Here is a 16,557-nt window from a genome sequence, read left to right on the forward strand (position 1 = left end):
TGAAGACAATAAATCGTTAAGGAATTATTGAAATTATAATTATATTGTCTGACAGTTTAATTGCTGGACAATTCTGTAACAGATTCACATACAATAAAAAAAAAAAAGAATTCTGAGATGGATAAAATAACTGATTCAAAATGTCTGAACTCTGAATTTATCCATAAAATGACTTGTTTTTGCAAAAAATAAGAAATGTATTTTATTTTTATTTTTTTCTAATAACTGTGTTAATAATGCAGAGGCTCTTACATATGGGGTCTCTGGCGAAGATGGGGTCTGTGAGGGCGCTGTAGGGCCCGGGCCCCGTGGCGTTGAGGGCACAGACCCTGAACAGGTACTGCGAGCCCTCGATGAGCCCGCTCACGGTGAAGCTCTCGCCCAATCCCATTGGTCGGATCGGGTCCCGGGTCACTCGGGTCCAGCGCTTCCCGGTGGTCTCCTTCCTCTCCAGCCAGTATCCGGTGATGGGGGTCCCTCCATCTTCCTCAGGCTCCTCCCAGCTCACCGTCATGGCGTCCAGCGTCACGCCGCTCACCTTCGGCTTCTCCACCTGCCCGGGGGGCGCTGAGGGAAGAGGGGGGGGGACCTTTAATATCACTCATTATATTCAGTACATAACAACACCTCATACACTGAGGGAAGGGGGGGGGGCACCTTTAATATCACTCATTACATTCAGTACATAACAACACCTCATACACTGAGGGAAGGGGGGGGTAAACCACCTTTAATATTTGTAATATTTGACTAGCTCTAGTCTGAAGTATAAAAGTAATAAAGCCTCTAACAGTAGAGGTATCTGGCGGTTTTGGACTAACTCTAGTAGTTCATTGTATTAATACTGAAGTGTAAAGTATTAAAATATGAGTCCTCTCTCCGTAGAGGTCTCTGGCGACCTCCAACTGGCTGTCCAGTGGCTTGCTATATTAATTTATAAAGTATAAAGTAATAAATCTTACCGTAGAGGTCTCTGGCGACCTCCGGCTCGCTGTCCAGAGGTTCTCCCACTCCGAACTTGTTCTGCGCCATGATGCGGAAGATGTACTCGTGTCCGGCCATCAGGTTCTCGACGGTCCAGACGCGCTCCTTGGGCTCGTTGGTGACGATCACCCAGGTGCTCCTGCTCGCCACGCGGCGCCAGATCACGTAGTTCGTGATCCTGGAGCCGCCGTCGTCCTTCGGGGGGAGCCAGGAGAGCGTGATGCGCTCAGAGCCAATCGACTCGAACTTAATGGGAGCAGAGGGGCGGTCGGGCAGACCTGGGGGGGGAAAACAAAGGGTTTACATGGAGGGAATCGTTCAGCTGGGGTTTAATGCTAAATTATATTCTACACACAAATACAGTAAAGGTTTTATAGACCAGGAAACCTCAGACTCTGCATTAAAGGAGAAACTAAATAGACAAACGTGTGTGTGATTTTGTGTGTGTCTGTGATTGTGTGATTGTGTGTGTCTGTGATTGTGTGTGTGTGTGTGTGTGTCTGTGATGATCTGTGTGTGTGTGTGTGTGTGTGTGTGTGTGTGTGTGTGTGTGTGTGTGTGTGTGTGTGTGTGTGTGTGTTTGATTGGGTGTGTGTCTGTGTGTCTGTGTGTGTGTGTGTGTGTGTGTGTGTGTGTGTGTGTGTGTGTGTGTGTGTGTGTGTGTGTGTGTGTGTGTGTGTGTGTGTGTGTGTGTGTGTGTGTGTGTGTGTGTGGGTGTGTGTGTGTGGTTACCCAGCACGTTGAGCCTCATCTCTGCGGAGGCCTTCCCGACGCTGTTGGAGGCGATCAGGGTGTAGAGTCCGGTGTCGGCTCTCTTCCCCTGCTGGATGAGGAGCGTGCAGCTGTCGTCGCTCACCACCTTGTTGATGTGCTCGTCGTACGAGACCTCCACCCGCTGCTCGGGGTGGTGGGCGGGCGCTTTGTACCAGGTGAGGGTGGGGAAGGGGCAACCGCGCACCTTCGCCACGATGCTGATGTCGGAGCGCTGCTCCGCCTCCATGAACTCCTTCAGATCGATGGACGGAGCGCCTGCAGGAGACAGGAAGTTAGTGTGATGGAAACATCTGCATCAATGGAGACTCAGAGAGACACAGAGAGACATGGAGAGACACAGAGAGACTCAGAGAGACTCAGAGAGACACAGAGAGACACGGAGAGACATGGAGAGACACAGAGAGACACAGAGAGACTCAGAGAGACACAGAGAGACACGGAGTGACACGGAGAGACACGGAGAGACACGGAGAGACCCAGAGAGACTCAGAGAGACACGGAGACACACGGAGAGACACGGAGAGACCCAGAGAGACTCAGAGAGACACGGAGAGACACGGAGAGACACGGATAGACCCAGAGAGACACGGAGAGACACGGAGAGACCCAGAGAGACACGGAGAGACACGGAGAGACACGAAGAGACACGGAGAGACCCAGAGAGACTCAGAGAGACACGGAGAGACACGGAGAGACCCAGAGAGACTCAGAGAGACACGGAGAGACACGGAGAGACCCAGAGAGACACGGCGAGACACGGAGAGACCCAGAGAGACATGGAGAGACACGGAGAGACCCAGAGAGACATGGAGAGACACGGAGAGACACGGAGAGACACGGAGAGACACAGAGAGACACGGAGAGACCCAGAGAGACACGGAGAGACACGGAGAGACCCAGAGAGACTCAGAGAGACAAGGAGAGACCCAGAGAGACACGGAGAGACACGGAGAGACCCAGAGAGACACGGAGAGACACGGAGAGACACGGAGAGACACGGAGAGACTCAGAGAGACACGGAGAGACACGGAGAGACCCAGAGAGACTCAGAGAGAAACACGGAGAGACCCAGAGAGACACGGAGAGACACAGAGAGACACGGAGAGACACGGAGAGACACGGAGAAACCCAGAGAGACTCAGAGAGACACGGAGCGACACGGAGAGACACGGAGAGACTCAGAGAGACTCGGAGAGACACGGAGAGACACGGAGAGACACGGAGAGACCCAGAGAGACCAGAGAGACCCAGAGAGACCCAGAGAGACACAAAGAGACCCAGAGAGACCCGGAGAGACCCAGAGAGACTCAGAGAGACACGGAGAGACACGGAGAGACCCAGAGAGACTCAGAGAGACCCAGAGAGACCCAGAGGGACTCAGAGAGACCCAGAGAGACCCAGAGAGACTCAGAGAGACTCAGAGAGACACGGAGAGACACGGAGAGACCCAGAGAGACTCAGAGAGACCCAGAGAGACCCAGAGAGACTCAGAGAGACTCAGAGAGACACGGAGAGACACGGAGAGACACAGAGAGACCCAGAGAGACTCAGAAAGACCCAGAGAGACCCAGAGGGACTCAGAGAGACCCAGAGAGACCCAGAGGGACTCAGAGAGACACTGAAAGACTCGGAGAGACACGGAGAGACACGGAGAGACACGGAGAGAGCAGGAACTTTGAGGGAAACACTGAGGGTTTATTTGGAGCTTCGTCCGGAGAATTCACAAGACATGTTCTGTGTTTCTGAAGATCTCTACCCCAGACCCATGCATTTAGCTCTGAGAGAATAATCAACATGCAATAACAAGATAAAGCAGATAAAGCACGATAAGCTCTATCAGCTGACGCCAACAGGAGGAACAGGGGGACTCTGAGAGCAGCCCAAGGTGCAGCTGCTCAGTGAGGGCAGACTGATACACTGGGTCAGAGGTGTGGGCCTAGGGCAAGATTTCCCCAACAGTTAGCAATCAGATTGCAGGAAGCAGGAAGTAAGTAATCAGATTACTCTCTACAGGAAACAGGAAGTAATCAGATTACTCACAGGTCTGGTCCTGCAGCAGGATGGGTCCCACGGTGCTGGAGGGCCGGCTCTGGCCCGCCTCGTTGTGGGCCATCACCCTGAACTCGTACTCATCACCCTCCGTCAGGTCCTCCACCCGGTAGCTGGTGGTGTCCACGTCTCTCCTGTTGCACCTGAAGGCAGCACACATAATCAGGAGGGATCCTAACAGAGTCTCTAAGCCGTCCCACAATCCCTTGCAGCTGTAACATGTGACGCAGCATTGGCCCGATGTTGAACCATAACAAGAGACATGAACTACCCGAATATAAGACGACCCCTCTTTTTTTTAGAAAAATACCTTTTTGAAGACCAAATCTTGTTTTTAGAAAGAAAATAATTGTATTTGAAAACATGCCATCCACTGCATTTGACACGCAACATTTCTTGAAACCATTTATGATGCTCTCTCTCTCCCTCTCTCTCTCGTAACTTCCCCTCTTTTGTTTATTAACTTGCCTACTAAATGTCTAGACCCCGAATATGAGACGACCCTCTTTTTCAGATCTTTTTCAAGGAAAGAAGCCCGTCTTATTTTCGGGTCAATACGGTATGTAGTGTGAAATATAATAGAGTGAATATGTAGAGTGAAGCGGGCCGTACCTCCTCCAGGAGTCCTTGGCGGCCCCGCTGGCCTCCCAGCAGAGCAGGTCCACGCTGTAGTGAGTCACCGGGGCCCCTCCATCGTTCCTCGGGGCCCTCCAGGTCAGAGAGACGGCCCCCCGCCTCACACTCCTGATCTTCAGCCTGGTGGGGGGGTCGGGGGGGTCTGCACATAAAGGGGGTTATTAGAAATAGTCATTAAGTCATTCAAAAGTTACTGTCCATCTTAAGTCTTCTGGAAGAAACGATATAATAACGATATCAGATCAGATGGAAGTGTATTTATCCCCTTGGGGAAACTCAGGCGTTTCTAGCAGCAACAGGGTCAGAGTGAAAAACAGCATTCACACAAGGTACAAACAAAGAGAATAGTAAACAAATACAAATAGTAATACAGCAAAAAATAAAGTGATAAAGTAACTATTAGAACAAGACATCACAGTAAAACGTTGTGCATTTGTATGAACAAGTTAAATAAATGTACATAAGTGTTCAATATAAATATTATAGATATAATGAGGGTATAATAAATGCTTTCCGGTACGTACGGATGGGGTCGGTGGCCTTGGTGGGCTGCTCGGTCTCAGCCAGGGGTCCGAAGCCGAAGCGGTTCTCTGCTCGGATCCTGAAGATGTACTCCTGTCCGTTGATGAGGTCTGGGATCACCAGAGACTGGGCTGCACAGGCCGGGTTCACCTGAGAGGAGCCAGAGCGGGTTAATAAACCTGGATCAACAACTAGGGTTAGGGGTCAGGGTCAGTTTCATGTTTCTCTGGTGGGTCTGAGTTTGTTTCCTGTGGATTAGGGGTCCGTTTCCTGTGGATTAGGGGTCAGTTTACTTGGATTAGGGGTCAGTTTACTTGGATTAGGGGTCAGTTTACTTGGATTAGGGGTCAATTTACTTGGATTAGGGGTCAGTTTACTTGGATTAGGGGTCAGTTTACTTGGATTAGGGGTCCGTTTCCTGTGGATTAGGGGTCAGTTTCTTTGGATTAGGGGTCAGTTTACTTGGATTAGGGGTCAGTTTCCTGTGGATTAGGGGTCAGTTTATTTGGATTAGGGGTCAGTTTCCTGTTGATTAGGGGTCAGTTTCCTGTCTGTCTGGTGGATCAGTTTCCTGTTTCCCTGCAGGGTCAGGTGTCAGGTACCTTGGTCCAGGCCTTCCCGTTGACCGCCTTCTTCTCGATGAAGTAGCTCTTCACCCTCTCTCCTCCATCGCTCTCTGGAGCTTTCCAGGTGAATCTACAGGTGCCTCGAGTCACGTCGCTCACCTTCAGGTCTCTGGGGGCCCCGGGCAGGTCTGTAGAGACACCAGGGGTTAATTAGTATTCACAACATCACAACCTTATCATCCTCAACACATCACCGTCAGGTTATAGAGATGCTGTCCGGGTGTTCACGTACCGAGCACGGTGACGCGCACTTTGAGCAGCTTGTGTCCGGCGGCGTTCTCTGCGTTGATGATGAAGCGCCCGCTGTGGTTCAGCTTGCTCTCCGGGATCAGGACCACCGAGCTGGTGTCTGTCATTTGGATCTGACAGGAAGCACAGGCACGTTATTCATTAATGTTAGAAAAATCTCCCTGGTCCCCAGCTTGAGCTTGAATCTCAGGATCCATGTATCTGTGATCCTCTCCAGAATGGAAGGAGTCATCACATACAGAGCATCAACTAGTTCCTGAACAGTGTCCTTCACATGCTGATATCCAAGAGAGGGAGTTCCACAGTCACAAGATGGAGGAATAGAAAGCAGTATTCAATGTTTACTTCAGATCAGCTCCACGTCAGAAATGATCATGCTTGTCATATGTCTCTCTCCATAGAGGCTGAATCATCATGTTAATCACATAGCTATCATATGCCTCAAACAGTCCTGATGCTCTACTAGGTAATCACACATCCTGTTACGTACTCAACTACAGCTGGGATACCTTTGTTATCAAGTTGCTCTCATATTGGAAGAGGACATTCAGGATTTTAACAACAATTAACATTCAAACAACATCACAGTTCTGTTCTGTATGAGCGCTCCTCACCTCGGAGTCGATGGGCAGCGTGTGCAGGTCGTTCTTCTTCTCACTCTCCGCGGGGCCGTCGAAGGTCCAGGTGAGTTTGGGGGTGGGGCGTCCGCTGAAGGAGACGGGGATCTGCAGGGGGGTTCCCGCTCTGCAGGTCAGCAGATCGTGAGCATTCACATTCAGAGTCATCGCCGGCTCGACTGCAGGGACAAACAACGCGGTTTAGACCTGATCATCTTATTCAATATATATATATATCAATACTTCTGTGTGAGAGCTGCTCCTGCTCAGCATGTAGATTTGTATATATTCATACTTTATGTATGCACCACGACATCAAGTCAAATTCCTCGTATGTGTGAACCTATCTGGCAATAAACCCGTTTCTGATTCGGATTAAATAATGTTTGCAATTTTTGGCTCTTCACTTTGCTGTAACAATAGGCGCTTTCACACCAAGTACTTTTCCCAGGAAGAGTTCCCGGAACTTTTATTTCCTGGAACTATCTAGTAAATCGCGTTCACACCGGAATAAGTCCCTTTGGGAGCCGCTGACGTCACTTCTTCTTCTGCTGCTGCTGCTTTGGGTTTACTGGCAGGCCGCAAACCACTTCAGGGCGTATACTGCCACCCTGAGTCCCCGGCCGCAAGTCCCCGGAGTTGGGGACTGGCTTCAGTAGAAGCTGCTGGGACTCCCAGCAGCTTCTACTGAAGCCTTCCGAGGAAATCGCCAGAACGCAGACACCTCCTCATCTCCACCGCTCCCATTTTTCCTTTTGTATTGCCATAAATTAGTCTCTCTGCGTTGGTGCGCTGGGCTAATGCTAATAATGCTAATAATGCTAATACTAATGCGAGCAAATAAAATGGCGGCTTCACAAAAAAAGACTTTTACGGTGCGTGGTTTGCAATCCGCCCAGTCAATAGAAATTGGAACCTTTTTCTCCCAGGAAAGTCCCTGCTCTCTAGCAGGGACTGAAAAGGGGTGAAAAGGTTAGCAACAAAAAGTTCTACTTCCAGATCATTTTGGTATGAACGCAAAATCCCAGGAACTATCGGAACTATTCCTGGGAAAGGAAAGGTACTCCGGTGTGAAAGCGCCTAATGTAGGTGTCACCTCTGTGGGACCAATGAAGGTATTCTGACTCTGACCCGGCTCCAGACTTGAGTTCTGACTCTGACCCGGCTATAGACTTGAGTTCTGACTCTGACCCGGCTCCAGACTTGAGTTCTGGTTCTGACCCGGCTATAGACCAGAGTTCTGACTCTGACCCGGCTATAGACTTGAGTTCTGGTTCTGAACCGGCTCCAGACTTGAGTTCTGACTCTGACCCGGCTATAGACTTGAGTTCTGGTTCTGAACCGGCTCCAAACTTGAGTTCTGACTCTGACCCGGCTATAGACTTTAGTTCTGACTCTGACCCGGCTCCAGACTTGAGTTCTGGTTCTGACCCAGCAATAGACCAGAGTTCTGACTCTGACCCGGCTATAGACTTGAGTTCTGGTTCTGAACCGGCTCCAAACTTGAGTTCTGACTCTGACCCGGCTCCTGACTTGAGTTCTGGTTCTGACCCGGCTATAGTCTTGAGTTCTGACTCTGACCCGGCTATAGACCAGAGTTCTGGTTCTGACCCTCTTCCAGACTATAGTTCTGGTTCTTAGCCGGCTACAGACCAGAGTTCTGGTTCTGACCCGGCAATAGACCATAGTTCTGATCGGACCCAGTCCAGACTTACTCAGGATGTCCTGCACCAGCACGTCTCCGGTCTTGGCGGGATCAGAGTTGCCGGCGGCGTTGACGGCGTAGATCCTGAAGCGGCACTTCTTGCCCTCCTTCAGGTCGGGGACGGTGATCTCCGTCAGGGGGTGGAGCTTATCGGCGGGGTTGACCCTCCTCCAATCAGGAGAGCCCTCTTCGTGCACCTCGATGATGTAGCCCTTGATGGGGCTGCCTCCGTCTCTGTCGGGGGGGATCCAACTCAGAGTCACGCTGCTCTTCGTCTTGTCTTTAACCTCGGGGGAGCCAGGGGGGCTGGGGGGGTCTGAGGGGGAAGCAGGGTTATCAATCAATCAATCAATCAATCAATCAATGTTTATGTATACGAAACAATACGATACGATAATACTTTAATGGTCAGATCAAGTCTGACATTTGAATGGGAGAAACCCCCCAGTTATTGATATAAACCTCGAGGAGGGTCCCTCTCCAGGACGGACTGCAATAGATGCCATGTGTGAATAGAAGAGATAATACATTTACAGCGAAGGTAGACCAAATGCTTGGAAATGCATGTGTCTATATGGTTGTTACATGCTCCCCTCCTATGAGATCAAGAGGCTGCTTCATGAGGGTTGAGGTACTCACTGCAGGGTTCCATGGCCAGCTTGCACTCGGTGGGCTCGCAGTGGGGCCCGACCCCGGCAGCGTTGCAGGCTGCGATCCTGAACTGGTACACGGACCCCTCGATGAGCTTCAGCACGGTGTACTGCAGGCCCTTCACCGAGGGCTTGGTAACCGGCGCCCTGTTGACGCGGCCCCAGTACACGGCCCCGCGCTCCCTCTTCTCCAGCCAGTAGCCCTGGATGCTGGAGCCCCCGTTGTCCAGGGGGGGCTCCCAGGTCACAGTCATGGTGGTGGCCGTGGCCCGCAGGATCTTGGGGTTGCGCGGGGGTCCGGGCAGGCCGAAGGGGTCCCTCAGCTCAACCTTCTCCGAGTCGCAGCCGTCGCTCACGCCGTACTTGTTCTCCGCTTTGAGGCGGAACTGGTACTGCCCGTTCACGTTCAGCTTGTGCACCTGGGGGGGAAACACAGTCACAGGTTATACATTTATTAAGATCTCCATAACTCAAAACATGTATGAGCAGCCCGGCACAGGCACAACAAATTCTGTCTGATCCCCCCCACAAATTCCACCCAGAATTCCAGCCCCTAGCTTCTGGTAGAAGAATCAGGGTTCCCAAGAGCTGAACCGCTATTTCCTGCACTCATCCCTCCTTCTGTCCGTTAAGCTTCTCGACACTCACATGTAATGTTATACACTTTTAAATGTTGGCCATGAGGGTTGTGCAATAGGTCGCCATTGTCTGTAAAACAGTCCTGATGCTCTTCTAGGTAACCATACATGCTGTCATGTTCACAGCTACAGTTGGGATACCTTAGTTATCATGTTACTCTCAGAGTGGAAGAGGACACTCAGGTCTGTTCTGTGTGCAGCTTGCACTCTGTGGGCTCGCAGTGGGCCCGACCCCGGCAGCGTCGAAGGCTGCGATCCTGAACTGGTACTCGTCAGGGCTACTGTCAGTATGTGCGTCTATGTTTGTGCAAACGGTGTATGAGTGAGGATATGTGCATGTATTTGAATGTTTATTATGTTTGTATATGTACATGTATGCGAACCGCAGGACGGATTCCAGAGCAAATGTCCTTACCGGGACAATAAAGTATATCGTATCGTATAACCACATATAAATATTATATATACCAGTCTACCTGCTCCATGGTGTTTCCAGCACTACGGTTTACTTCCATATATACTGTATATACTTTACACATATCTGTACTATGTATATTCTTGTATTATATATGGTTCTTCTTCACTGCTGGTTGGATGCTCACTGCATTACGTTGTGTGAAATCTAACCTGTATTTAATATATCTCATGAGTGTTTAACCCTCTCCTGAAGTCTCACCCCGTATCTGCGGTCGATCAGGTGCACGGTGACCAGCTCGAAGTCGGACTTCTTCTTGCTGGCGTCTCTTCTCTCCAGGATGTAGTTGGTGATCTCGCTGCCTCCGTTATCCTTGGGCGCGTCCCAGGTCAGGTAGCAGGACTCCGCCTTGATGTCCGACACCACTATGTTCCTGGGAGGAAGAGGCCGGTCTGAGGGCACAGAGACACGTTTAATAAAACATCAGGTTGGAGAGGAGGGAAGAGGTTTGAGGAGGTCTGGTTCCTCACCCAGTATCTCCACCCGGACGGTGTGCTCCGCGCTGCCCCAGCAGTTCTCCGCCTGCAGCTTGTAGCTGCCCGTGTCCTGCCTGGTGGTTCCTGGGAGGGAGATCTTCGTCCGGAGGGTGGTCCGGGTCACCTGGAGACCAGAGAACATGGGGTGAGATATCTATGTATGTACTTATTTTCCATATTCATTGTTAAATGTATTTATTTATATATGAATAAAAATAGCACTACTTCTATTCTATTTGATCAGTGTTATTGTGTTGCTGTGTTGGAGGAGCCTGTGACATCAGACGTTAGGTATGCACACATGACACTAAAAGCCTTCAATCTTGAATTAGATAAATGCACCCGGAGATCAGGTCTCGTACCTCCTCGGTCTCCAGGCTCAGCTTGTCCTCCAGCGGCAGCAGCTCCTCTCCGTCCTTGGTCCAGCGCAGTGTGGGCAGGGGCAGCCCCCGCACCTCCGCCGGCACATCGATGGAAGAGCCCTTCTTCACGCTGATGCAGTTATTCTTGAAGAACTTCAGGATGGTGATCGCCGGAGCAACTGAACACACAGAGAGGAAAACTGTCAAACGTCTCCTCTCACTGAAACAAGGTCCTCTGAGGACAGCTGCACCCTGAGGACAGCTGCACCCTGAGGACAGCTGCACCCTGAGGACAGCTGCACCCTGAGGACAGCTGCACCCTGAGGACAGGTGCACCCTGAGGACAGGTGCACCCTGAGGACAGCTGCACCCTGAGGACAGGTGCACCCTGAGGACAGCTGCACCCTGAGGACAGGTGCACCCTGAGGACAGCTGCACCCTGAGGACAGGTGCACCCTGAGGACAGCTGCACCCTGAGGAAAGATGCACCCTGAGGACAGGTGCACCCTGAGGACAGCTGCACCCTGAGGACAGGTGCACCCTGAGGACAGCTGCACCCTGAGGACATGTACTTTAAATAAAACCTCCTCATGGAACTTTCTTGAATGTTGAAGCTGCACAAGAGTTGTATCCATCCTATCTTTATATTAACTGTAATATACAATACTAACATTGATTATAAAAATGGTGCTCGTCATTTTGTCCAAAACCCTGGTGCTGTCATTCAGTACAAATATTCCTAATAACTATAAATAATAAAAGTTGTGTTTACTCTCATTGTCCGGGATGTTCTTCTGTGATTCGGTACTAATATTACTAATATTTATAAATAATATTCCTAAAAATAAAAGGTGTGTTTACTCTCGTCGTCTTGGATCCGGACACTGATTGGCTTGCAGTTGTCTCCGTCTCCCACCTCGGTGACGGCATGGACCCTGAACTCGTACTCCATGTTCTCCGAGAGGTTCTCCAGCGTGCCACAGCACTCAGGGAACATCTTCCTGCTGGCCGGCTCGAACTCTGAGGCGTCGGAGCGCATCTTCTCCAGAACGTAGCCCAGAATGGGGCTGCCTCCGTCAGAGCGGGGCACCTCCCAGGCCAGAGAGATGGAGCTCTTCCCACGGTCCGTGTAGTGGAACTTCTCCGGGGCCGTGGGCAAGCCTAATGATACACATCATCACCAATTAGCATCAAAACAACAACAACAACAACAACAACATGTAATAATCTTTTATCATAGCGCAGCTGCTCCGGGCCGAGGCCCCCGCAGCATATTATCATCATATCAAAATCATTGCTGTACATTATGTTAGCAGTGGGCGTCTAGCTTAAGGCTGGTTAGCATTTTAGCAGTGGGCGTCTAACTTAAGGCTAGTTAGCATTTTAGCAGTGGGCGTCTAACTTAAGGCTAGTTAGCATGTTAGCAGTGGGCGTCTAACTTAAGGCTAGTTAGCATTTTAGCAGTGGGCGTCTAACTTAAGGCTATTTAGCATGTTAGCAGTGGGCGTCTAACTTAAGGCTAGTTAGCATTTTAGCAGCGGGCGTCTAACTTAAGGCTATTTAGCATTTTAGCAGTGGGCGTCTAACTTAAGGCTGGTTAGCATTTTAGCAGTGGGCGTCTAACTTAAGGCTAGTTAGCATGTTAGCAGTGGGCGTCTAACTTAAGGCTAGTTAGCATTTTAGCAGCGGGCGTCTAACTTAAGGCTAGTTAGCATTTTAGCAGTGGGCGTCTAGCTTAAGGCTGGTTAGCATTTTAGCAGTGGGCGTCTAACTTAAGGCTAGTTAGCATGTTAGCAGTGGGCGTCTAACTTAAGGCTAGTTAGCATTTTAGCAGCGGGCGTCTAACTTAAGGCTAGTTAGCATTTTAGCAGTGGGCGTCTAGCTTAAGGCTGGTTAGCATTTTAGCAGTGGGCGTCTAACTTAAGGCTAGTTAGCATGTTAGCAGTGGGCGTCTAACTTAAGGCTAGTTAGCATGTTAGCAGTGGGCGTCTAACTTAAGGCTAGTTAGCATTTTAGCAGTGGGCGTCTAACTTAAGGCTAGTTAGCATGTTAGCAGTGGGTGTCTAACTTAAGGCTATTTAGCATGTTAGCAGTGGGCGTCTAACTTAAGGCTAGTTAGCATTTTAGCAGCGGGCGTCTAACTTAAGGCTAGTTAGCATTTTAGCAGTGGGCGTCTAACTTAAGGCTAGTTAGCATGTTAGCAGTGGGCGTCTAACTTAAGGCTAGTTAGCATTTTAGCAGTGGGCGTCTAACTTAAGGCTAGTTAGCATGTTAGCAGTGGGCGTCTAACTTAAGGCTAGTTAGCATTTTAGCAGTGGGCGTCTAACTTAAGGCTATTTAGCATGTTAGCAGTGGGCGTCTAACTTAAGGCTAGTTAGCATTTTAGCAGCGGGCGTCTAACTTAAGGCTATTTAGCATTTTAGCAGTGGGCGTCTAACTTAAGGCTGGTTAGCATTTTAGCAGTGGGCGTCTAACTTAAGGCTAGTTAGCATGTTAGCAGTGGGCGTCTAACTTAAGGCTAGTTAGCATTTTAGCAGCGGGCGTCTAACTTAAGGCTAGTTAGCATTTTAGCAGTGGGCGTCTAGCTTAAGGCTGGTTAGCATTTTAGCAGTGGGCGTCTAACTTAAGGCTAGTTAGCATGTTAGCAGTGGGCGTCTAACTTAAGGCTAGTTAGCATGTTAGCAGTGGGCGTCTAACTTAAGGCTAGTTAGCATTTTAGCAGTGGGCGTCTAACTTAAGGCTAGTTAGCATGTTAGCAGTGGGTGTCTAACTTAAGGCTATTTAGCATGTTAGCAGTGGGCGTCTAACTTAAGGCTAGTTAGCATTTTAGCAGCGGGCGTCTAACTTAAGGCTAGTTAGCATTTTAGCAGTGGGCGTCTAACTTAAGGCTATTTAGCATTTTAGCAGTGGGCGTCTAACTTAAGGCTAGTTAGCATTTTAGCAGCGGGCGTCTAACTTAAGGCTAGTTAGCATGTTAGCAATGGGCGTCTAACTTAAGGCTAGTTAGCATGTTAGCAGTGGGCGTCTAGCTTAAGGCTGGTTAGCATTTTAGCAGTGGGCGTCTAACTTAAGGCTAGTTAGCATTTTAGCAGTGGGCGTCTAACTTAAGGCTAGTTAGCATGTTAGCAGTGGGCGTCTAACTTAAGGCTAGTTAGCATTTTAGCAGTGGGCGTCTAACTTAAGGCTATTTAGCATGTTAGCAGTGGGCGTCTAACTTAAGGCTAGTTAGCATTTTAGCAGCGGGCGTCTAACTTAAGGCTATTTAGCATTTTAGCAGTGGGCGTCTAACTTAAGGCTGGTTAGCATTTTAGCAGTGGGCGTCTAACTTAAGGCTAGTTAGCATGTTAGCAGTGGGCGTCTAACTTAAGGCTAGTTAGCATTTTAGCAGCGGGCGTCTAACTTAAGGCTAGTTAGCATTTTAGCAGTGGGCGTCTAGCTTAAGGCTGGTTAGCATTTTAGCAGTGGGCGTCTAACTTAAGGCTAGTTAGCATGTTAGCAGTGGGCGTCTAACTTAAGGCTAGTTAGCATGTTAGCAGTGGGCGTCTAACTTAAGGCTAGTTAGCATTTTAGCAGTGGGCGTCTAACTTAAGGCTAGTTAGCATGTTAGCAGTGGGTGTCTAACTTAAGGCTATTTAGCATGTTAGCAGTGGGCGTCTAACTTAAGGCTAGTTAGCATTTTAGCAGCGGGCGTCTAACTTAAGGCTAGTTAGCATTTTAGCAGTGGGCGTCTAACTTAAGGCTATTTAGCATTTTAGCAGTGGGCGTCTAACTTAAGGCTAGTTAGCATTTTAGCAGCGGGCGTCTAACTTAAGGCTAGTTAGCATTTTAGCAGCGGGCGTCTAACTTAAGGCTAGTTAGCATGTTAGCAATGGGCGTCTAACTTAAGGCTATTTAGCATGTTAGCAGTGGGCGTCTAACTTAAGGCTGGTTAGCATTTTAGCAGTGGGCGTCTAACTTAAGGATATTTAGCATGTTAGCAGCGGGCGTCTAACTTAAGGCTAGTTAGCATTTTAGCAGTGGGCGTCTAACTTAAGGCTAGTTAGCATTTTAGCAGTGGGCGTCTAACTTAAGGCTATTTAGCATGTTAGCAGTGGGCGTCTAACTTAAGGCTATTTAGCATGTTAGCAGTGGGCGTCTAACTTAAGGCTAGTTAGCATTTTAGCAGCGGGCGTCTAACTTAAGGCTAGTTAGCATTTTAGCAGTGGGCGTCTAACTTAAGGCTGGTTAGCATTTTAGCAGTGGGCGTCTAACTTAAGGATATTTAGCATGTTAGCAGCGGGCGTCTAACTTAAGGCTAGTTAGCATTTTAGCAGTGGGCGTCTAACTTAAGGCTAGTTAGCATGTTAGCAGTGGGCGTCTAACTTAAGGCTAGTTAGCATGTTAGCAGTGGGCGTCTAACTTAAGGCTATTTAGCATGTTAGCAGTGGGCGTCTAACTTAAGGCTAGTTAGCATGTTAGCAGTGGGCGTCTAACTTAAGGCTAGTTAGCATTTTAGCAGTGGGCGTCTAACTTAAGGCTATTTAGCATGTTAGCAGTGGGCGTCTAACTTAAGGCTAGTTAGCATTTTAGCAGCGGGCGTCTAACTTAAGGCTATTTAGCATTTTAGCAGTGGGCGTCTAACTTAAGGATATTTAGCATGTTAGCAGCGGGCGTCTAACTTAAGGCTAGTTAGCATTTTAGCAGTGGGCGTCTAACTTAAGGCTAGTTAGCATGTTAGCAGTGGGCGTCTAACTTAAGGCTAGTTAGCATGTTAGCAGTGGGCGTCTAACTTAAGGCTAGTTAGCATTTTAGCAGTGGGCGTCTAACTTAAGGCTATTTAGCATGTTAGCAGTGGGCGTCTAACTTAAGGCTATTTAGCATGTTAGCAGTGGGCGTCTAACTTAAGGCTAGTTAGCATGTTAGCAGTGGGCGTCTAACTTAAGGCTATTTAGCATGTTAGCAATGGGCGTCTAACTTAAGGCTATTTAGCATGTTAGCAATGGGCGTCTAACTGAAGGCTAGTTAGCATGTTAGCAGTGGGCGTCTAACTTAAGGCTATTTAGCATGTTAGCAGTGGGCGTCTAACTTAAGGCTAGTTAGCATGTTAGCAGTGGGCGTCTAACTTAAGGCTATTTAGCATGTTAGCAATGGGCGTCTAACTTAAGGCTATTTAGCATGTTAGCAGTGGGCGTCTAACTTAAGGCTAGTTAGCATGTTAGCAGTGGGCGTCTAACTTAAGGCTATTTAGCATTTTAGCAGTGGGCGTCTAACTTAAGGCTATTTAGCATGTTATCAGTGGGCGTCTAACTTAAGGCTAGTTAGCATTTTAGCAGTGGGCGTCTAACTTAAGGCTATTTAGCATTTTAGCAGTGGGCGTCTAACTTAAGGCTAGTTAGCATGTTAGCAGTGGGCTTCTAACTTAAGGCTATTTAGCATGTTAGCAGTGGGCGTCGAACTTAAGGCTATTTAGCATTTTAGCAGTGGGCGTCTAACTTAAGGCTAGTTAGCATGTTAGCAGTGGGCGTCTAACTTAAGGCTATTTAGCATGTTAGCAATGGGCGTCTAACTTAAGGCTAGTTAGCATTTTAGCAGTGGGCGTCTAACTTAAGGCTATTTAGCATTTTAGCAGTGGGCGTCTAACTTAAGGCTATTTAGCATGTTAGCAGTGGGCGTCTAACTTAAGGCTATTTAGCATTTTAGCAGTGGGCGTCTAACTTAAGGCTATTTAGCATGTTAGCAGTGGGCGTCTAACTTAAGGCTATTTAGCATGTTAGCAGTGGGCGTCTAACTTAAGGCTATTTAGCACGTTAGCAGT

The 16,557-nt window shown here is 48.9% G+C and overlaps 1 protein-coding gene across 11 annotated transcripts in view; it reads right to left on the reverse strand.

Moving 5' to 3' along the window:
* Positions 1–16,557, reverse strand: part of ttn.1 (titin, tandem duplicate 1) — a 236,951-nt gene that overhangs the window by 85,178 nt on the left and 135,216 nt on the right. For all 11 annotated transcript variants that reach the window (XM_079667095.1, XM_079667103.1, XM_079667097.1 and 8 more), the window contains 15 exons: positions 11,625–11,924; positions 10,764–10,942; positions 10,396–10,525; positions 10,127–10,317; positions 8,802–9,231; positions 8,173–8,478; positions 6,455–6,636; positions 5,824–5,953; positions 5,568–5,719; positions 4,968–5,115; positions 4,420–4,585; positions 3,799–3,950; positions 1,717–2,013; positions 963–1,262; positions 253–567 (listed from right to left, as the gene is read on the reverse strand). In XM_079667095.1, coding sequence (XP_079523221.1) covers positions 253–567; positions 963–1,262; positions 1,717–2,013; positions 3,799–3,950; positions 4,420–4,585; positions 4,968–5,115; positions 5,568–5,719; positions 5,824–5,953; positions 6,455–6,636; positions 8,173–8,478; positions 8,802–9,231; positions 10,127–10,317; positions 10,396–10,525; positions 10,764–10,942; positions 11,625–11,924 — 3,378 coding nt within the window. The remainder of the gene's footprint in view (positions 1–252; positions 568–962; positions 1,263–1,716; positions 2,014–3,798; positions 3,951–4,419; positions 4,586–4,967; positions 5,116–5,567; positions 5,720–5,823; positions 5,954–6,454; positions 6,637–8,172; positions 8,479–8,801; positions 9,232–10,126; positions 10,318–10,395; positions 10,526–10,763; positions 10,943–11,624; positions 11,925–16,557) is intronic.

This window comes from Notothenia rossii (assembly GCF_949606895.1).
Source record: "Notothenia rossii genome assembly, chromosome: 2".
Classification (NCBI taxonomy): Eukaryota; Metazoa; Chordata; class Actinopteri; order Perciformes; family Nototheniidae; genus Notothenia; species Notothenia rossii.